The 22,566-nt window shown below is 43.2% G+C and overlaps 1 protein-coding gene across 1 annotated transcript in view; it reads left to right on the plus strand.

The window, feature by feature from the left end:
* The first annotated feature begins 2,768 nt into the window (after positions 1-2,768).
* TMC2 (transmembrane channel like 2) overlaps positions 2,769-22,566 on the plus strand; it is a 31,852-nt gene continuing 12,054 nt past the window's right edge. The window contains exons 1-14 of the mRNA XM_032686888.1: positions 2,769-2,814; positions 3,127-3,174; positions 5,123-5,465; positions 6,186-6,335; positions 8,512-8,602; positions 9,517-9,598; positions 9,895-10,001; positions 11,723-11,821; positions 15,053-15,195; positions 16,685-16,832; positions 17,261-17,449; positions 18,910-19,089; positions 19,912-20,064; positions 21,400-21,528. Coding sequence (XP_032542779.1) covers positions 2,769-2,814; positions 3,127-3,174; positions 5,123-5,465; positions 6,186-6,335; positions 8,512-8,602; positions 9,517-9,598; positions 9,895-10,001; positions 11,723-11,821; positions 15,053-15,195; positions 16,685-16,832; positions 17,261-17,449; positions 18,910-19,089; positions 19,912-20,064; positions 21,400-21,528 — 1,908 coding nt within the window. The remainder of the gene's footprint in view (positions 2,815-3,126; positions 3,175-5,122; positions 5,466-6,185; positions 6,336-8,511; positions 8,603-9,516; positions 9,599-9,894; positions 10,002-11,722; positions 11,822-15,052; positions 15,196-16,684; positions 16,833-17,260; positions 17,450-18,909; positions 19,090-19,911; positions 20,065-21,399; positions 21,529-22,566) is intronic.

Raw genomic sequence — 22,566 nt, forward strand, 5'->3', positions numbered from 1 at the left:
CTCCCCTCCATGGGATGGAGTCCAATGGAGTAGGAAGCATGAAATCCAATGGAGTAGGAAGCATGAAAGATAAAGATCCCTACCTATGCAAGAGTGAAATGCTGCCACCCAGCCTGTAAGACTACGGTTTTATTATGGTCAATCTCACTACCTTTGAAAGCATAGATACAGGGGAGCAAAGTAACATCCATACAGAGCTTATTGCAAATATGTTCAGCCGTACTGATGTGTTGCTTCATGAGCACTGTGTAAAAGAGCTACTGTTCCTGCTCTGTTCCACATGCTGGCACCCCTCAGCTCGCATCCCCATTGTGAGAGAGGTGCAGGGTGATCTCATCCCCCCACGTAGCAAGGGGTGCTTAGGGCCTCTGTGACTGCCATGGAAACATCACACCCTGCCACCACCACTGTGAACAGGTTATAAAATCAAAGAATAGGCATTTTCAAATCAAAGCAGGAGACAGAGGTATTGCCTGGCTGCACATTTTAGTAGTAAAATGAATTTGCAGTCCCTATCATTTTTCAAAATCATGTACTTGGTATCTATGGGTATAGCAAGAGACACAAGCATGTTTGGAGCCTGCGGTTGCCCCAGCTCCAGTGCAGATTATGGGTGCATCACTGACTGTGTGATGGGGTAGAAAACAGGGCACTCAACTCTGATAATGAGATCCTTGCTTGAGCATGCCACAAGTGTCTGACTATGCCTCGGTGGAAAAGAAGGGTGCCATGAAAGGACAAGGGGTAATGGGTTTAAACTAAAAGAGGATCAATTTAGATTAGGTATAAGGAAGAAGATTTTTTACAACGAGGGTGGTAAAGCACTGGAACAGGTTGCCCAGAGAGGTAGTAGATGCCCCACTCCTGGAAACATTCAAGGTCAGGTGGGACAGGGCTCTGATCAACCTAATCTAGTTGAAGATGACCTTGGTGATTGCAGCAGAGTTGGACTAGATGACCTTTATAGGTCATTTCCTACCCAAAACATTCTGTGACTCTATGAGGCAGAAAAAGTGCTATCACTGAGTACAGTACTGGGGGGGGATGAGCATCCACATCCCTTTTGCCTCCCGTCACAGGATTCTCAAGAACCCTAATCTTCATTTAACCAGCAAAGTTAGGTCCCTAGATCCTCTGTTTGTGGAAGAGATGCTTGGGGTTGAGGCAACTGAAGTAGCCTGCAGAAAATCTGTTCCAGCAGCCTCCACCAACTGTGAATTTCTCATTTTTGCCTGGAGCAGTATTAATTCAGTGACCTAGTGATCACATTTGAAACAAACCGCATCAACATTCAGAGTTACAGGTGAAACTCACTCACTGGGAAGACCTTCTGAAAATGCTATCACTGTCTTCAGACCTAGTCAGACCCATTGGTGTAGGGAACACATAGTGAAAATGCCCTGTGCAATGAACTTGTAGGGTTAGAGCTGTTAATAATGTATGGGCATTTACCATACATTATGCATTAAGCTCAGGAGAGCTCAGCTAAAGTCAAAGGTAGATCAAACAATCCATGGGATTGGACTTAAAGTACTTGAAAGCTGCTCTTAGATCAAAATTCAGTGAGCAAAAAGGAGCAGAGGAAGGTTCAGGCTGGCACATCCTCAGTCACTGCACCTGACCCAGAGCAGGAGTCATCTGCACAAGTCAGTGGTGGCAGTAGCCTCAAACTGATCTCCACAATATTTCTCTCTTTTGGGAGGGAAGGAGATAATTAACACTGTCCCTGCCAACCCTTGGAAAAAAGTCTTTGCGTACTGTCACCGTGCCAGGTCCCCCAAGGGACACCTGTGCAAGCCGGGGTGCCTGAAACATGTTTCATAGATGGTGTGAGGGTAAGCTCTCCTTTTGGGAAACCTTCTTGCACTATCTGCAGGACTGCAAGAGAAACCCTGCCCTGGGAATGTGCCCTCGGATGGTTTCTAAGGAAGATACAGCTGAGGCAGATGGTGCTCAGACAAACCTATTCTTGGCCCACTGAAAGACTGCAAGCTGCAGCATGCAACACAATACTTTGTGGTACTAAAGGACCTTCCAAATGAGGGTCTCACATTAATTAATTAAGCCTCAGAGCACCTAGAAGGAAAATCTATCCTATTTTACCAGTAAGCTCAATGAGTATGCAAAGGTCACACAGAATAGAGGAGCAAAGGAAAGAGAGATCCTGGTATCCTGACTCCTGACTCCTTGCTGCATCTATTAGCTCATGAGTCCCCTACAAGGGACATGCATGGAGGACAAAAGGTGACCTACAGCCACTCCCCAAGGAGCACTGACAGAGAAGTTTAATAAGGTGCAGAAGAATGAGTAACAGGGTTACACAGATTGACACAGGTCAATAAAGAATATGGCATTAAGAAAATTGATCCTTTCAGAGCTTCCAGCCACGTGCCTATGTCCAAACCAGACGTGACTTGTGTCTGTGTTTCATACGACACCACCAAGTACCCACCAAAGGGCTTTCCTTCATGTTTAAATAATGAAATGCAATGTAATGCCAACAGGTGCTTTTTTCACCAGGAGAAGGGAGAAGAAGTGAAAGCATTTGGGTGGGCTGAGGCAGAGCCTGGTTTTTCCTGCCTCTCCCACCCCTCCCTGTCCACATGGCTCACGAGAAAGAGGTCACCTACAGCTGGACGTGCCCTTCTGTCTGCAATGCCCAGGAGACAAGCACATGGGCACTGGAAGAGAGAGTAACGTGTGTATGATTGGGGTGTGCGTGCACAGCATAGCAGCTACGGTGTCTGTGCAAAAGACTGGAGGCTGCCATGGGGAAGAAAAAGAAAAGTGCTTTACAGGTCATCCTGGAAGATGGTTGGTATCACTGTGAGAACATTTCAGTTCGGATGCTGCCAAATACCTGACTAAACGTCTTGGGACTTTCCTAGCACACCATTTTGAGTGTCTCAAATATCATACAATTTCAGCTTGCTTGTGCAGGGAAATTTTGTCAATCTGCCAGACTAAAGTAAATATTAAGATCATCGCTGTAGGAAAAGAATATAATGTATAATCAATAAGGGACATTCTGGCAAGCTCAGCTGGAACTTAAGGCTAGCTGTGTAAAGCATCACGTGTATAAATTCCAGCAACAAATGTAATTGCTCTTTGTTCTTTGTCTTGCAGCCGGAATAGAATTTGATGGAGAAGTCGAAAGTGACACAGAGAGTGAAGGTAATGTAGAGATTAACAAATGTGGTCTTGTTTGAAATACAAGAGGTAATACCTTTTCTTTTTCTCTCTGGCTTGTGACTTGCTCTACAGTATGAACTATTTCATGAGCTACTTGCAAGCAAACAGACTTTTCCCTTGAGGTGTGACTTATAATAGTGATATGTAAACCACTATTCTTAAGTAGGCTGTCCCCTTTCATCCATGCTCCCAGAGCAGGAGGCTGTCAGAGCCCACATTGCTTGGGAGTCAAACCCTAGTAAATCAAGCACTGCAGTAAGGCATCACCCTGTGCAGGGCTGGGACCACTTTGCATTTTACTAAGGTCTGTTTGCCCTTCCTGTAATGCTTTCTTAGACCATAATACACTGGGATCTTGATTAATCATGTCCACAAGATGACAAAAATGAAAATGGATTGGAGGCAGACTGATGGCTGTGAGGGAAATCAGGAAAAGCCCATAACAGGATTAAAAACATCTTTAACCCTGCATGTAGAGTATAAATAAAGAGAGACAGCTAAGAGGTAAGATCGTAACAGCACTGGATAGGTGATATAAATGGAATTATTACTGCAAAAAATAGTTCACAAATGTGTCTGTATTATCCATAAAATATGAGAAAGTAATTAGCAAATGACTGCGATTTTTTCTTTTTTTTAAAATCATATCCACCTTTTCCATATAGGCAAAAAAGGCAATAAGATAAAAATAACAAATGAATTCTTCACATTTAATCTAATATTTGATGGATTGAAATGAAAACTGTGACAGTTGATTGCTCCAAATGAACATTTTCCCAAAGAGGATAGGTGGTCCTTTGACCTAGATCAACAACTGAAATTCAGCTGAGATGGACAATTACATAGTAACTGAAACCCCACGAATGGCTCCTGAGAAATTAGTTAAAAGCTCCTTCTCATTCCCAGTGTCAAGTGTGACAGCCACCATCTACTACTTTTTTACCACTAACAAGCAGAAACTATTGCCTTGTTATCAATTTCTAACTTTTCACCAAAACAAAAAGGCAAATCCTCAAACTCTTTCTGCTTCTATTTTTCTCACTTTTTAGGCTCCCCATATAACACTCTGGCTCCCATTCCAGCACAGTTTTCTTCTTCCATTACTTCTTCTTCCATTACTTTCAACTCTAGCAAAAAAAAAAAAAAAAAAAAAAAAAAGACAAAATTACAAATGTTTTATTTGTTTGAACACTTTACTTTCATCAACCAGAAATGTTGGAAAATTAGAAAATGTACTAATGATTTTAATGCACTTGGTTGTAAAAGAGATGGGGATTTCTTTTTTTTTTTTTCTCCTTTCCATAACATTCTGCAATTAAATCATGCTCCATTTCAATCCTTGAAACTAGAAGCACTTCTGACTTCTGGAAAAAAAGAGGGGTTTAGCTTGCAATGCCAGTAAGAATGAAATGTGCCTCAGAGACTATCTGGGCTTTTTCTCCTCCTCCAATACAAAAGAAAACTCAGAGAAACAAAACCGGATATTGCCTGAGCTGCACCTTTTCTCTCTATAAACAGAAGAACTCCTTCCCAGCCTTGAAAAGTAAACATCTTTCAAGGACATCACATCAACAAACAAACTACACATTGTATACCAGACTGCAATTTCTGTTTCTTTTGTTCTGGTGTGTTTACATGTCAGGAAGATATCTGTCTGTGCTCTCTGATGGATGGGCTTTTGCATTTGTAACTAATTTCTGATTTTCTTATGGTCACATAAAAGTCACTGATGTGCTAAATGAACCTTACTATCTTAAATGGGAGTTGCATAACCAGAGTTAGATGCACACAAAGCCCACTGAGGTCAACGGGCACCTGCTTTTTGACTTCACCAGGGTTTGCATCAGGTATCCTGGCTGCCCACATTTTTCTGATGAATCCTTATTCGGCCAGCATGGATCCCAAAGTAATTGGTTTTTATCACTTACAGAAGATGAAGTAAAGGACAAGAAAGCTAACAAACAACGCCTCAGGGAAACTGGCAGAGCAAGCAGACTTCAAAGCAAAGGAAAAGAGAAAGACAAAGAAGACGAAGAAGAAGATGACAGCAACGAGGAAGACAATGGTTGCCAACAAAATGGAGCTTCCAGGAGAAAAAACTACCAAAGGAAAAACAGAGACGGAAAAAAGGCAGGAGTGGAAGGAAGCCAACAGAGAGAGAGAGGCAAAAAGGCTCCTACCAAAGATCAAAAGGAATCAGAAAACAAAGAAAAGAAAACAACCAAGGAAGGAAATGAGGGGAAGAACAAACAGAAAGAAGACAGGAAAAACAGGTAATTAAACAACCTCTGACTATGGTGCCTTGTGTCAGACTGGCAGTAATACTGACATGCTAGTGGCTATGGATCAGAGCGGCAAAACCAATAGACTGCAAATAAGTTTGTGTTCTCCTAAAAGAGACACAACAGAGGAACACAGTGTAAAATGCCACACAACCAAACTGTTTCCAGGTCACTATCATTTCTCAGCCAGGATCAGATCTGTGCAGATAGTGGAATCCTAATGCCTACAGCAGGGGGTAGACAGCTTGAGCACTTTGGATCTGCACACATTTTTTTGGTTGGTCCGTGGAAATGTTCAAGGTTAAAATGGATCCCTCATGTTTTCAAGTCTCTTCCTCTTCCAAATATCACCTGTCCCAACCTTCTGCTTCTCCCCGTATCTCCCATTTTGTTCTGCAGGCATGAAAAGCATTTCTCCAGAGCCAGCTGTAGCCCTCAGCAATGCTTCTATATAGCTGAAGTACAGCCCAAAGCATGATGCTGGGTGAATTACGGTGGGGCGCAATTGCCCCCTCATGATTCTGGCTGGAAACAGCCTTGTTCCGAGTGGGAAGGGCACTGGCACTGCACTGAGCCAGGGGATGGCGAGGCACTGTGCCCACATCAGAGTGGGATTCCTGGGACAGTGGCACTGTGCTTACCCCAAGCAAGACCTTCCCTCTGGCTCCTGTGAGTTTTTCTATTCTGTCCTTTATTTTGTGTGTCATTCAGTACTTCTGCTTCTTCCAACTCATCTGATGAGGAGTCATTGTCAGAGGAAGAGCTTGCGATGCTGATGGAGCAGGTGGAGCAAAAGAAAAAACTGATTTCTACAATGAGAAACAAGCCCTGGAGGATGGTGAAGAAGCTATCGGTGCTCAGGTACCCCTCAAACTGGAAACCCCCATCCCTGGCGTCTTTGCTGACTGTAGTCAGACACACTTTGCCTTTCCCTGAAATTGTATATTTGCTGCTGCTGCTACTGTAACACCACAGTCTCAGAAAAAGTGACGGGCAGAGCCTGGCCAGCCTGTCTGGGTTTAAATGAGCAGTTAAAATGTGCAATCTGATTTTCAGCCTCCGTAACCAAAGAACAGACAAAGTGCAAATCTGTTCAACTGATACCCATGGCCAGGTCATTCTACCCTTGTATTTAAAACCAAATGACTCACTACTGACAGGCTACTTGTTAAAGCCAACTCCATACCCTGGTTTGCTTATTCATGTCTGTTGTCAGACAAATCAGAGCAGCAAAGTGCCACGTTACTGCACAGGCCTGAGACGGGTCTGCTTGGAAAAAATGCTACATTGTTTGCAGAGGTTTATGGAGAAAAGCTAATACTGCCATGCAGACCCTGCTGAATGTGGGAACAACTCAGGCAACAGCAGAGACCTGGTAGTGCAGGGAAATGGGAGGCGGTTGGGAAGGGCAAACCAGGAAAATCAAAAACCACAGGTCAACAGGGAATGGCTCATATCAAACCATTCTCATATTGAGGCAATGATTCAAATCCCAGCTTTATTGGTTAAGAATCCTCTGAAACCCTTTCTGACAGGAGAGATTTCACAATAGCATTGCAAAGCATGCACAGCCCCACAGGGTGTGGTGATGCTCTTGCTCCGTGTTTGCTGAGCAGTTGCTCACAGCTGCAGTGACCGGGGCTGTGAAGGCTGGTAGTCACCACGTGTCTCTGCTTCTCCCTTTTACACTCTAAAGGCGATGACCTGTTCCATCTTCCAATAAAATCATGAGCCATGAACTCTGACAATTAATTCTGAAAATCTAGGTAAAGATCTATACAGAGAAACTGCATTAAAGTAGCTTTTCTCTCTCACAGGCATGCTATGAGCCTGAGCTCATTACAAATAAATTCTTATGTCCCTAAAATTCCAAAGTTCTGAAAGGAAAGAAAAGAAAAAAAGAGCAAAGCAGAGTTATTTCTGGCACTTTTTCCCTTTGGTGTAGGATCCTGGCTAAAATTCTACCTAGGATCATATTTGACAACATACTTCCACCCTTTCATCTTATTCCTGAACTACGCCAATCATTACTGCCTACTAACAAACCTAAACAATACTGTTGCATTGCTTATGCAGGAGTCTCCAGAAAGGCTCTCAGCATGCTGTACATTCATTAATTATTTTGGATGCATAAACTCAACCCTGAGACAAGAAATTATTAGCCCCATTGCACAGACGAGGAATGTAAAACACAAAGAGAGTGAAACAATATGTTTAAGACTTAGAAATCTCACTTTAGGTTTGCAAATGAGGCCACAGGTGGCTTTCACAGGGTTAAAGGCTGAACTAGCCAACTACTTCTACCAAGTGGAAGTCCATCTTTCTCACAGGTTTAGGATTGCAAACAACCTCCCAGCTCCTAAAATTTAATCTCTTCTCATGATGTATTAGCAACACCAATTTATGATATAATTTTATTCACAAATTCAGCATACCCTAACAGCATCTACTTAGATTATTTTCTCTGTATTTCCCTTAGAAATCCTATTCTAAAATTAATTTCATTTTGCAGCTTGATTTTACTCCTGACTAGCATACACTCATTCCGCTGGTGCTGAGATTATACCATTGGGCCAACTGCACATTGTTGATATTTATCCAGGGAGGTCTTCATGGAGGGAAATTCTGAATCCTCTTGGGGTTTCTTTCACTAGGCAATGTTATTTCCTTCTTGACCTATACATCAGGAGAGAGAAGTTATAACAGGCCTGCAGGGTGGGAGAGCTCTATAGGAAGAGAAACAGGCGGACTTTTGGTTTACACTCAGGGAGAAGTGTGGAACAATATTTGGGGCACATCTCTACATGAACATAAGTGCTTTGGGGACCTCCTACGTAGTCCCAGATGAGCATGCAAGCTCTACATGGCACAGCAACACCAGCAGCAGATAGCAGCCAGAACCCCATATGCACAACGGGGTGTGGAGAGAAATCAAGCTTCACACAAGCATAGCTGTCATCCCACTGCTGGAGGCAGATGTGAAGAGCTAAAGACCCCTTTGCTGTTTTAATAACCTGCATGTTTATTTTTCAATCAGGGAGGCACAAGCTTTTGTAGAGAAGTTTGAAGGAGCTCTGGGAAAAGGGAAGGGCAAAAAGTTGTATGCATATAAGATGATGATGGCAAAGGTAAGTGCTGCAATGATGTCAAGGAAAGGCTTGATACTCAGTCAGGCATTCAGTACGTTTGTGGGTTTATTAACCTCTGTTTAGCAAAAGAGGCACCAGGAAGTCTGAAGAAAAATTCCTGTCCTCATTCAAAACAATATTAGCTGACTTCAAATCTATTGCAGAAAGAACAGGGGGAAATTTACCCCAACCTGAAGGTCACCCATTGTGACCTTCCCTGAAGCAAGGGATGGTTTGCAGGAGCAGGGAAAACCATGGCTTTCTGGTTGCAACCTCCAAAACCTTGATCTGTGAGACAAGGTACCCCTAACGGGGAGAGAGGCCATGTCAAACTCTTGCAATACCCCATGTACTCCCATAAAATTTCATCTTCCCCAATGATGAGGAGATAACAGGGAGAACGATGGCTGTGTTTTAAGACTGAAGCTGGTAACCAAGTTGCATGTTGTCATGGAGATTATATTGAGAAATGCAAAACAGAGACAGGCTTGAGACGATGAAATCAATGGGAGTTTAGCTGCTAGTCTGATGAGGAAGGATTCAAGTTCCGCATTTTATCATATTAGATTTTGTTTTAAATAGAGTTGGTTCTGAACCAACTCTTTCAACCTAGAGTAGGTCTGAATTTTCTACCCCCATGTAGTATGGTAAGCTCATAGCTCAGCTGCAGCTTTCCAAAAGCCTGACATGGTTAAAACTCAGATAATGAATGTGAACGCTTGCGGCTGGGGGGCTTTCAGATTGAAGGGTGTTTCTAAAATAGTCCAAAAGAACAGACTCAGACCACAGTTCTTGCTTTGGCCTTTACACCCACTCCCAGCCATGTTACCAAACCCTGACATTAGAAAGCCCTGCAAAGAAAGCAGCCTCTCCCTTCACACCTCTCTGCTCACTGTGATGTTGTCTTGTTTCAGAAATGGGTGAAATTTAAGAGAGACTTTGAAAATTTTAAAACCCAGTGCATACCCTGGGAGATGAAGATAAAGGAAGTGGAGAGTAAGTGGAAGTTGCTCTGTGGTGGTAGCGAGACATTTCGCAAGACAGCTTTGCCTTCTTCCTAACAATGTTCCAGCTCTCTGGTCCCCAATCATCACTCACCCTGGGCATCAGCATCAAACAAGGAGCATGCACCCCAGGCAGCTCCAGGCATCGCTGCCTCCATCAGTTGTGGGGACTGTTGGGAGGGTCATGGACAACATGTTGGGGAGACCTGAGGGTAAAGGGGTCCAGGTGTTGCTGAGCACAGTTTAACCCTCCCAAGCTCCTAACCATGAAACGTCTTCTGGTTTAAGGTCACTTTGGCTCCTCAGTCGCTTCCTACTTCATATTCCTACGGTGGATGTATGGAGTAAATCTTGTCCTTTTTGGGTTAATATTTGGACTGGTTATAATTCCAGAGGTAAGTGCTTAATTCTCCTTTCAGTAATATCTTGCCCAGCGCTTGACGCAAACATGAGATGGATAACACAAACAAATATCTTATAACAGGCTTTAGAAAAATGAAACATATGAGGACAAAAGACTGATTACAAAGACTGTTACTGACACAGAAGCAAAAGATGGATTGATATCAGGAGACCTAAAACACTAGCTGCCCATCTAGCAGCTGAAACAGGAGCTCAAAAACCTAATTTAAGACTAGTTTTACGTTTTGGCTAAAGTGAGAAACATGACATATCAATCCTAGACACAAGATCTGGTTTGCAAGAGCCATAAGAAATGGATTGTGCTCAGAAAGTAATTAAGAACTCCCGTTTTGGGCCCTCTGAAGGGCATGTCCATGGAACAGCAGCCATGGCACAGTCCTGCAGGAGGAGCTCTTGAGGGAATAGACAAAAAATTTCCCATCACTTTGCCAACTAACATTTGCTTGGGAAATAGCCTTCCAATTCAGATGATTCACAAGCAATAGTTTTATTTTTAGTTTTTCTATTTCTTGCTCTTCTTGGAGAAGGAAAAGGATCTCATAGCCAAATTTATATGATCATTTATTGAAGATTTTTTTAATGTAGCCATTACAGCTCTGGCTAAATTACTCGGTGCAGTATTTAAAGGCTGTGCAATCCACAGACAGTGGCATCTGTTCTGTTCAATGCAGAATTTTATGAAGCAAAACTGCAGAGCAGAGTCTCTCCTGAGGACCGTGCTTTTGTTCTCCTTAATGTACTTGCTCACACTATCAAAAGGGAAAGCTCAGTTTCCTCCCAGGATGAAGAGACATAACCATTAGCACTGAACAATATAAATGTGTTTTGTTAGGAACTATGCATATGGTAGAAGCCTTCGCCTCTAAAGGATGCATACTGTTACTCATTGCCTACTGAGCTGTTACAATATGGAGAATAGTTGGGCAATAAACATTTAATCATAAATTATTTTGAATGTAATTAGATAGCCCTAAAAAATAAGTGATAGTTATATGCTAGGACCTTTCTAAGCCATGAATGCTAATGAGATATTTTGGTATAAGCACCAGTCAGAGTCTGCTTGTAAATATATTAACTTTCCATAGCCCTTGCCATTCTCTGTCTGGACTTCAACAGCTGCTGGACCAGCTGCAAGACCTGCTTCACATGGTGCCATCAGGACAGGCAGTGCCATTGAAACTGTTCTTTGCATCTTTTTGCCCAAATCTAATTGCCTTCTACCTCACCTTGAGAACATTTTTCAGTTCAAGACTATATAATACAAAATATACTGCAAGCTCAACCCAGTGCTTTTGACTCCTCTCAGAGGAGGAGCCCTGCATAAATAGATGAAATTAATCCCTTTATTGCCTTAGACCCATGAAGTTCAATCAAAGAACTTCTTGCTAAACTAAGGACATTTCAACTGAAGCTGTTCATTGAAGGATAAAATTCCTCCTTGGCAAAATATTTCCTGTGCAATGGATGTGGCCAGGGAGAGGGAAATCCTCTGGTTATTTGGATGAAATTAATTCTAAATATTTTAAACTGCTGCTTTAGTATTAAGAAATAAAATATATATTAAAATCAACAACAACAATGAAAAAGAAAATCAGCCAAAAGCAAACCAAAAGAGACTCATTAAGAAAAAAACCTTTAAAATCTGTTTGGTGTGTTATACTACACATCCATCACTGTTATTAATGTTCTCCAGGTCCTGATGGGAATGCCGTATGGGAGCATGCCAAGGAAAACTGTACCCCGGGCTGAACAAGCAACAGCTATGGATTTTTCAGTACTTTGGGATTTTGAGGTAAGCACATGAGTGTTAATCATCAAAGATCAGTTGAATACCTCTTAAAACCCTTCAGAAGTTAGTAGTGCTACAAGGATAAATTTGTTCTAAGATACACCAGCACCTACTTTTTCCAGAAGCTGAAGACACCTGTCTTTTGTTGCAACAAAATCTTTGTGGACACCCAGAGATTTCTGGCCAAAACAGCACATACACATGCAGACACTTGCATATGGATTTGAACAACTTCCATATACAAAAGTGCTGGCTGGCATACGTCACACGTGTGTATGTATACACAAAAGCCATTCTACTTCCACTTCAAAAGGCAGCCAAAGGCAGCCAAAATGAAGGTGAAAGGCTGGAGCTGCTCCTAGCCAGGCAGCTAGAAGGTGACTTAAAGCTGTGAACCCCCTTCATGAGCAGGGAGCACATTGCCAGACCACTGAACTTGCTCATAGCCTCAGAAAGAGGATTGCTCCTCACATAGGTGCCCTCCCTGTTCCCCTGATGTGTTTATATGAGCCTGAAGCAGGAACCAAAATTTATGACTTGCACCCAAAGGGAAAACCCAAGTTTTCAGCCATCTGTTTAGTGCTTGGCTGCAACAGCAACTCACCTCCCACCCCAGTTCCTTTGAAGAATTAGGCCAAAGAGATTAAGTGTTTTTACCAGGTAGCCCAAAAAAGATGTGCGCAGGGAGTGAAGAGATTATGCTGTGACCAATACTTTGGGACCTGACTTTCAAAGTTGGTGCTTCTGGAAATATTTTTTTAATGTTTGTTGGCACTGGCCCACCTGTTACAAGCACGGGATCAAGTCCTTCTGTAATAAACTCCATCGAAATTTCCTTACCTAAAAGAACCCAAACCAAACCAACCAACCAAAAAAAAAACCAAAACACAAAACCCCCCCAAAACAACACCTCAAACCCTACTTTATTATAAGCCATATTATTTAAAATAGTTTATTAAAAAGGCTTCAAATACTGGTGTCCAGGAACCTATCAGGGTCAGGCCTTCATTCACTCCCCATTCTCTGCTGAGGATCCTTTTAGCTCTTCCTCTCCCAGCCCTTTCACCTACTTGCCACAATTCAAAATTCAAGGATGAATAATGGACATTTTTAATAGCATTGCACTGAATGAAAAGCTCGTTTGAGCAGTGCACTGTAAAAATACAAGAGGCAGCATTTAAACTCATTAATCCAGAAAAAAAAGCCCAGGCAAAATAAAATCCCCAAACACACAAACAAAGAAATCTGAAGGAGTGCTGCTGAACTGCAGCTGCTGATTCTGTCTACAAGACCATAAGCTGTAGATATATCAGTAAGGAAAATTGCCTCTGTATAAGTCTGTGTCCTTGCATGAAAGGCTGGCTCCTATGACTTGCCAGTCTCTTGCCTCACTGAGGCCTTGATCCTCCGAACCCCTCTGCCATACAGGTCTCCATCCAGTACCCATTCCCTTGCTGCCTGACCTAAGGGAGCAACCATGCAAACTTGAGAGGCCATCTCCAGCTATGGGGTAACAATGTACACCGATATCCTCTGCAGCCAGGAGATGTCAAATGAAGCCCTTTGCAGAGGCTTGCCCTTTGAAAATTAATAGATGCTTATTCCAGCATGCTCCACAGGAGAGGTGCGATGGGGAAATATATCTCAGAACAGGCATAAAATGAAGAGTCAATACTGTGATCCTGAAAAATACCTTTCAAGAAAGAGGAGCTCAGGAAATGTATGCCTTGGCAGCAAGGAGGTCACACCATGGATTTTTAGAGGAGTATAAAGAAATAAATCTCACTTGGACGCCATGTCTCACAAATGGAGTTTAAAGAACATACTGGATGATGTAAGCAGAGAAACTAATTTTTCAGTCCCCAGCATGTGATGAATCAAAAAGACAAAGGATTGGAAATTAGAAGCTGAGAAACAAACTTCACTAGTGCCTTCCAGGGGCATTATATTTTACACAGTTTTTTTCACCACACCTCCCTAGCAGACATTATATATGATAGGTTACGCCCCAAGCAAATGTTCGGTGGTGTGCTGGTCACGGGCTTCCTGTGTTTCCCCCAGTGGCCCAGAAGCACTGACAGGAAAACATGCAGAGTGGTCCTGCACCTGTGGCACTGCACTTTGTTCAATGCAAACATGTAGCTAACGTGGCACTCAGGGATACCAAAGATTTTTATTACATTAGGAAAGAAAAACCTAGCATTTTGGGGGAGCTTAATTTAATTAAGTGAAGGTGGTCAAATACTGGAAGGGAGGCATAGAAAGGTTGTGGGATCTCCATCCTTGGAGATTTTCAAAGCTCAGCTGGACACAGCTCTGAGCAACAACACTTAGTTTTGCGATTGTCTAGATGGCCTCCAGAGGTCCCTTCCCATGTAAACCATTCAATGTCTCTAAACAAAATCCATTACACAGCCTCTGATATGAGCTTCAAGTTATGTCTCAATTTTGGTCTTTCCAAAGGCTTGATGAGAGGGGAGATTGCTCAACTATCGTGGCCAGACTGACTAAGTACACTTAACTAATAAGATTAAAGACAACAAGCAAAAAATAGAGAAGTACAATATGTAATGATACACATCAACTTGGATGAGATACAACAGAAAAATAGGGAGAGATTGCTAATGCTGGTTAGGAGGTCGTTGAGTACTTAGCAGTTTGTACAGCAAAAAATAGGTCTTGAGACAACATGGTTGATATTTTGTCTGAACTCTGCTTTCCACAGGAAAGTAATGCTTTGATTTTACTCTGTAGTTATATTTGCTCTGCAGGTGGCAGCCAGTAAAAGGAACTAAATCTGCAAAGTACTAAGCGTCAGTTGCCTCCTACCTGAAAGGAAAAAATTCCTATCATGGTGGGAAAGCCCTCTGCTACAGCATTTCTATAAGATCCAAGTGTTTGATATTGGCTTAGAGAAGCAGGTGGGCCACAGCCACAAAGAGCAGTAAGGATGTTTTTCTGGGAGGGATAAAGCAGTGATGGATCAAAAATACGTTTTAGTTTTGAGCCACTACCCTCTTACATGCTCTCCCTCATCTTCCCTCTCTTAGGAAGATAACCTCTTAGGAAGATGGCTCTCAAAGGTCACAGGGCACCAAACAGACAAGAATGAGACAGTAAAAATTTTCCAAGTTGGTTTTCCTTGTTTCAAATCTTCAGTTTTCACTAGAAATCTCTTTCCTGCAGAAGAAAAGCTTCACAGCTTACAGAAGATTGCTTTTACTTTTCCTCCAGGGCTACATCAAATACTCAGCACTCTTTTATGGCTACTACAACAACCAGAGGACAATTGGCTGGTTAAAATACAGGCTGCCAATGGCGTATTTCATGGTTGGGATCAGTGTATTCGGCTACAGCCTGATGGTTGTTATCAGATCGTAAGTAAGCTGACATTGTCCTCTCTGTAAAACCCACCCAGATGTGTCTCGCAGCTGGGTCCCCCTCCATGGGCACGGCTCATGACTTGGTCCAGCCTTACTGGATGGGTGGAAAGGGGGTTGTGTGCCTGCTGTTTTCATGCACTTGGCCTCCCCATCCACCACCCCGGCTCTGGTGGGCTGGGCAGACCTGGGCACTCTCCTGTCCCATCCATGTACTCATGTGCACTATTTTGAACCCGCTCATCTCCTACTCCAGCCATCTTCTTCCTTCTCCTCATCTCTGTACCTCTTTAATCCTTCTTTCAACATTACTACAGGGCCATCAAATAGGTAGACTTTGTACATGAAGGAAGATGTTACTTGCAGTAAATTTCCAAGGTTCCTTTTCCATTCTTTCATTGCAAAATAAACATTCCTGAAAGCCAGTGTGGGTCACACAGATGGTGCAAGGGCTGTGGAAAAGAGCCAAATGCTACCAGACTGTTTTAATGTGTCCCTAAAACAATCAGTGGAGCTTAAAAGTGGCCACAATCTCTGTGCCCCTTGTGCACTGTCCCCAAGCACCAGTGAGGCTCCCGCAGCATCCTCGGGGCACTGAGGATGCAGCTGAGGCACTTGTCACTGCTGAGATGGTCTCTGCAAAGTCCAAAATAAAAAAAAAAAAAAAAACTTCCTATCTCTGCCTGAGTGACATGCCATGCAAAGGTCTTCCTTTCTTTGGAAGAAAGAATAAGTCCATGGATTTGTATCACTGCTGAAACATGCCCTATTGTTGTGCAGCAGAAAGAGCCTCTTGAGCCTTTGGCTTGAGTGGGACATGGGGATTTTCTCTATATTTGCCATGAAATTGCAGCATCTATTGCCTCGCCTTCCTCGAGGGACTGGTGCTAGGAAGCCTAGTGGGACTTACAGGAGGATTTCAGGGATCAAATAATAGAGAGGAAACAGCAGAAGCCATATCTGCTCCTACGCTGATTAACAAGAATAATCCTTTTTCTCTCCCTGCATTACTTGCTGCAGGCTCTTTGGCTCCAGCGCTGTGAAGCAAGTGAAGTCTCACTAAAACTTTGTGCTGCAGTGGGTGTATTGTACAGCACCAAGGGGGTTTGACTAAATTTAGCTAACTAAAGGTAGCCATAATCATATACTGTAGCCTAGGACCTGGAAACACCATAAATAGACTTTCTTCAGGTACTAGCTGGTGGCAGCAATCCTTAACCTCTTTAATCACCCATAATAGTTTTTTTTCTATGTTACTGTTTTTAATACAAGACCTGCGTAGCCCTGAAGACACCATTTGACAGTTGAGTTCACTTTAAACCTGAGGTCTCATGGTCCATATTAGTCACTCCAAAACCTCGAGAATGGTCATCCCACTCCATCTTACCCACCAGTAATCCACTGGTGCTGTTCTGCAAAGCTGAAGGAGACATAGTGGCTCTGTGAAACACTGTCTGACCTTGTCACTGCACACATCCTTATGCAGGATGGCACGCAATGCCAATGAAAGTACAGTAGATGGGGATGATGACAACTTCGTTTTCAGCTGGAAAATGTTCACCAGCTGGGACTATCTCATTGGCAATGCAGAGACAGCAGACAACAAGTTTGCATCCATCACCACCAGTTTCAAGGTAAACCTAATCAGCATTTCCTCATCTGCTTCTGGGGATGCTCCCAGTGCCTGCCATGGCAGAGGTTTAAGGGGAAATCTGGATACCTGCACAGCATCTCTCCATCTGTACAGGTTATGGTGCTGATCCATGGCAGCTCCAGCTTCTGTGCCCTTGTCCCCCTAACTCTCTTCTTTAGGATTTTAAAAAAAAAATGTGTTACTTTAGAGTGCAGTTCCCCCACCATGTTCCCTTGCCATTTAATATCTTTCAGTCCAACCAGGATGCCTGTATGAAGCTTAGCCTGAATTGAACACAAACTACCAAGTTGAATATAGCCAAAATAGCATGGGATTGCATTTCATAGGGTGAGAAAACATCTGATGTCGCCTTATGCTTGGTGCTGCAAGATATTCATTCCAATTCTTTGAGCACCCCTGTTTTTTCAGGAGTCTATTGTAGATGAACAAGAAAGCAACAAGGATGAGAATATCCACCTGAGAAGGTTCCTGCGGGTTTTGGCCAATGTCCTCATCATCTGCTGCTTGTGTGGGAGTGGCTACCTCATTTATTTTGTGGTGAAACGCTCCCAGACATTTTCCAAAATGCAAAATGCGGGATGGTATGAAAGAAATGAGGTAAGGAAACTTTGCTTCCAGTTTTCTGCTGAGATAATTTGCCTTGGACGTCAGCATAATCGTTGCAACAGCTCGAGGTCAGCATCCAAGGTAGAGAGATTCACTACCAGAGTTTACTAGTTTCCTTCAGTACCTTTGCACTTGTTGTAGCTGGGAAGCACATTGGTCTCACTGAAAGTTTCTAGGACAAATTAACACCTCCTGCAGAGAGGGGAAAATAGTCTTAAAGTAAATCATAATAAGAATCAATGGCTCTTTGGCACTTACAACACTGACCACCATCTTAAGAATCAAATTGCATGTTAACGCTTACAACGTGTTGTACTAGAAAGCTCTCTGGGTGTTAGCAATGTCCATAATCAGACATAACTCTAATCCTTATCATCCACCTTGAATTATGGGAGTAAGATTTTAGAATCTGAAGAAAAATTGCAGTAGTCAAAATTTTTCTGTGTCTGATTTTGGAATGAAAAGTTCAAACCTTCGAGCTCTTCACACACACACAAAAATGTAACCTATGGAAAGCTTTAATTTCAACGTATACTACATTATCATGTATTTATATATCAAAGCCAAATTAAATCCAAAGCCGTGCATTTTCACAATTCCCACGGAAAACTTTAGCAAGACAGCACCTGCTCTCAAAATGCTTTGATTTATTACAGTGAACTTTCCTGGTGATAACCTGATAACTTTCTGGTGACAACCTGAAATGTAAAAAAATAGTGTTCTGGGTACTATTTCTTGTCCTGGAAAAAAAAGCACAGAGAAGAGACCTGTGAGTCAGAGACTGACTGCACCTGTACCAACAAAGTCCTCTACAGGCCAATGGACACCGTAGGGCTGTAAAAAAACATAGAGCCTGTAAGTCATGCCTGAGCTAACCCTGACTGGCCAATGACATCACTGACCACAGTACAACTTATTATCTCGCATGATAAACAGGAAAAAAGATGCCACTAAGACATGTTTTCCCAAGCTGCAAAACTGAGTCCTTGATGTGCTTCCATTCAAATCTGCAAATACCTATTGCAAAAGCAAAGGTGCTGAACGTGGAAAATAAACATTAGCATCAACTAATTATCTTTAGGCACACGGGCCAATCTCGCGCTTCCTCCAAAACTAAAATAAGAACCTCGGAGCTGATGCAAGCAGTACTACAAGGTACTTGAGGAACCTAAATATTCATGAGTCTGGACTGACAGGGAACAAATCCTTCAGAGCTTTGAGATAACAGCAAAAGTGCTCCTGCAAGAGCAAGTCGTGCAACCCAGCCCTGAAGTCTGACGCTGTGCTGCCTGCACACTAAGCAAAGCCAGAAACTGAGTTTGCTTTGATTCTCTCCCCTTCATAAATCCTTCAAAAATATCCAACCAGTTGCCGGCAGCCCCCGCTCTGGTCGAAGTAAGATAGTCACTGTTGTTACTACTAGCAGTTATCTCGTTTTCCTCATGTGGCAGGTTGAAATTGTGATGTCCTTGCTGGGCATGTTTTGCCCTCCACTGTTTGAAACCATCGCTGCACTAGAAAATTACCATCCCCGCATTGGGCTGAAATGGCAGCTGGGGAGGATCTTTGCGCTCTTCCTTGGGAACCTCTACACATTTTTGTTGGCCTTGATGGATGATGTCAACGAAAAAGTAAGAACTGAGCCAAAAAGCCATGTCCACTAGCATTTTCCAGAGTCGAGGGTGAGCGCACCTTGTCCCCACAGTCTGCAGGCACAATCACCCCCTTTGCAGCAGGTGCTTCCTCTGTCCCCAGTCCTCGTGAGCATTGTCTGCAGCGCCCTGAGGAGACTCACCAAGCAGAGTCTCCAGCTTCTCTTTACAGCTCTGAAAAAAGCATGGTTACTGTCTCCTATAATCACAGCATGTTAGGGTAATTCGATTTTTTTCTCCATCAGACACTGTGTGCAATTTCTATTAACACAGACCCCAAGGATGTAGTTTATAATCCTCTTTCCCTGCCTCCCCTCTTTAACATTATCCTGGTAGTGTGTTGTGGGCAGATAACTGCAGGAAAGGATAAACGTCTAACTGATCCACAGAAAAAATTACCCTGTTTTAAGCTGAGAAGAATTAGAGGAATTTTAGGTGTTTTACTCTGCCCTGAAAAATTACGAGGAATGTGAGGAAGGAGGACTGGATAGAGGCTCCCTCTGCACACAGTAGTTTTGAAAGAGGTCTGACTCCTCCATTTGTGGGGAGCAGGTTGCTTGCTCCCCAAAACTCATGGAGTCTCAACCTACTCTCGGTCTGGAAGGGCTGCTGCTCCCCTGCTCCTGGCCAAGGGAAGCAGTTTCTGTGCTATAGCCAGATTATAAAATCTGTTGTAAGCAGTGCCTTATATGATGGGTGGTAACTGGTAAAGGGGAGCCCAATGCCTTGCATTTCTCCAAACATATCCACTGAGACCTCTATTTTGTGATGTTTTTAGCCATGGGGGTCTCTTTGTTGCAGCTGGCGGAAGAGGACGTGGTAAAGAACATCACGTACTGGACACTGCTTGGCCACCACAACTTGTCTGTGGGGAATGACAGCACTGCTACACCACCTCCCCTTGACCCTGCAGATGTGCCCAGGGGACCCTGCTGGGAGACAACTGTTGGCATCGTAAGAAATTTGTTATGTAGCAAGTCTCTGTGTTGGTTTGGGGTGATTCATTTTTTTGTTTTTCTTGTTGATGTCTTTAGCATTTCCAGGCTTGAAGTTTTCCTCACAAATGACACATCTTTTGCCTACTCTCATATAGCAGCACCAAGGCAATGCAAGTTCTTGGCCATGGTTCTCAAGCCTCGGTAGTGAAATCCTCAGCTGAAGCAACCAGGGCAGACACAGCTCTGCAGCACTTGCCAGGAGGAGCACAAAAGGCTGGGTAGTCTGCAGCCATGCCTGCATCATGTTCTTGTTCAGATCATGACTGTGCCTTTGAAGCAAACTGCTCTTCTCCATCTATTGCTGCACTTCATTCACATTGCAGAGAGGCTTTGGTGCAGGAGTAAAACCCAGTCAGAGGACATGCCTCAAGGGAACTCCTGACATGTCCCAACCCATAACACGTGGTGAGGCCATGGAACGAGAACAAAATTAGGCAAAAGTAACCCCCTTGAAAGGCATGCAGGGTGGCCTTCAAGTGCTCAATTTCACCACCCTGCATTTACCTTGCACCAAGAAGTTCAGCAGCCACACTATGCACAGCTTAAAAAGTAAAAGCAATTGTTTATTGGCTGACATAGTTAGGCTTGCCAAGCTACGAGGCTATGCATTCCTGTACACACACAGCGGGTCTTCACTAGCTGAGTGGTTTTCAGTCAAGTGGGAGAAGACCCACCACCATCACTCCTCAGAAAGGGCTGATCCGCAGTGCAACTGAGCTGTTTTTTAACTCCCCAGACTTTTAAACCTTTTCTTGTGTCTTTCCTTTAGAATCCTTGGGATACTGGTTATCTCCATCTGACAAGCGTTACTTCCACCTGCAATTTTACCTTTTTTGTCTTGCCCATCTCCCTTGTCTACACTTACTCATAGCTCTTGTTTACAACTGAGCATTTTCCTCGGGAGTCCATGTGAAGGTCAAGGAGCTGAGCCATACCAGAGTGATGCACAATCAAAATTACTCTTGGTGTATATGTATTTTACATCAGCGTTATTGCTAGCATTAACATTCTGCTCCAATTTTATGAGCTGCCACAGCGTAAAAGCGCAGTCAATAATGCCAGCAGCAGCTATCAGGTCTAACAGCTGTAACGGAGCTTGTAGTTCCCAAACACAAAGGTAAAACTTAGGCACTGCCGAGTGTTTGAAAACAGGCAGGGAGTTTGCTCGTGCTATGCTTTTCTGAAGGTAACTGTCATATAAAGACAAATGGCCTAATAAAAAAATACAGTCCTGAATCCACTACTGAAATTATGGGACATAAATGGTTTTTTCCCTTCTTTTAAATTTCAGGAGTTCGTGAGGCTCACTGTGTCCGATATCCTGGTGACCTTCATAACCATTCTGGTGGGAGATTTCATCCGAGCTTGCTTTGTGAGATTTGTGAATTACTGTTGGTGCTGGGACCTAGAGGCTGGATTTGTAAGTCAGTATCTTATAGCTGAGAAGATATAAGTAATTTAGGGCCATTTGGTCAAATGTTACAAATGAATTTGTTCTGAATGCTTCCAGTGGCCCTCTGGTCTTGTCTGATAATTTCATTGGTGTAGATAGTATCTGCATCACTTTTCTGGATCAATCAGTTCCATCCTCACCTAAGGACTTTAAAACATGACGCTGAGTTAAAAAAAATAATCTGTTATTCATTCCGTTGTTATAACTCCAAACCTTTGGGCCCTTCTATACCTCTTCTCAAAGCCCCAGAACTTCCCGTTCATCGCCCACCCTGCAGGCAGTAACCTGCTTTACTCACAGCACCATCTTCTGATCGATGCTGGAAGCTGGTGTTACTTCTGCTGCAGTGGGGGAAGCAGCATTTCCTTGCCCTCTCATGTATGTGTAACTCACAACAGCATTGGACTCTTTGGTATTCCTAAAGGCTACATTACCAAAGCAGCCAGTACTGCAGCTGCACAAAACACAGAAGAAAATAATGGAGGAGCAGAGGGAAGTCTGTTGTTTCACGTAAGAGGAGACAAAACCAGATGGATTCAGAGAGAGATGGAAGTACCTTGCAAGATTACAATTAGATCAGTGCACCCACTCCCTAGCTGTCCTACTGGGAGTGGTCTGGAAAACCTGTTCTGGACCTGCCACTATTAGCACCCACATCAGATAGTTACAATACTGGTTTATATGGAGCAACCTATCACCTAGCACATAGTAAAATGTCACCAAATACCCATCAGGTCATATATTCCCCCATATTTCTGTCCCTTTGCCTATATTTCTGTTCTTCAGCAGCTTGGACCTGGGTACATGGATATATCCAGCATAGCATTTGCCCTCCAGCTCATCATTATCATCATCTAAGCATTCAGTACTTTACCACCGTGGAACTGTAAGTCCATAACCAGATACACCAGCTGGAGTTTAAACCTAGTCCCCTGCCATGGCTCCTTTGCTTGCAGCTGGCATTATATTAGCAGGGAGAGATAAACATAGAGCAGCTCTAAGCAC

Source organism: Chiroxiphia lanceolata, chromosome 1 (genome assembly GCF_009829145.1).
Source record: "Chiroxiphia lanceolata isolate bChiLan1 chromosome 1, bChiLan1.pri, whole genome shotgun sequence".
Taxonomy (NCBI): domain Eukaryota; kingdom Metazoa; phylum Chordata; class Aves; order Passeriformes; family Pipridae; genus Chiroxiphia; species Chiroxiphia lanceolata.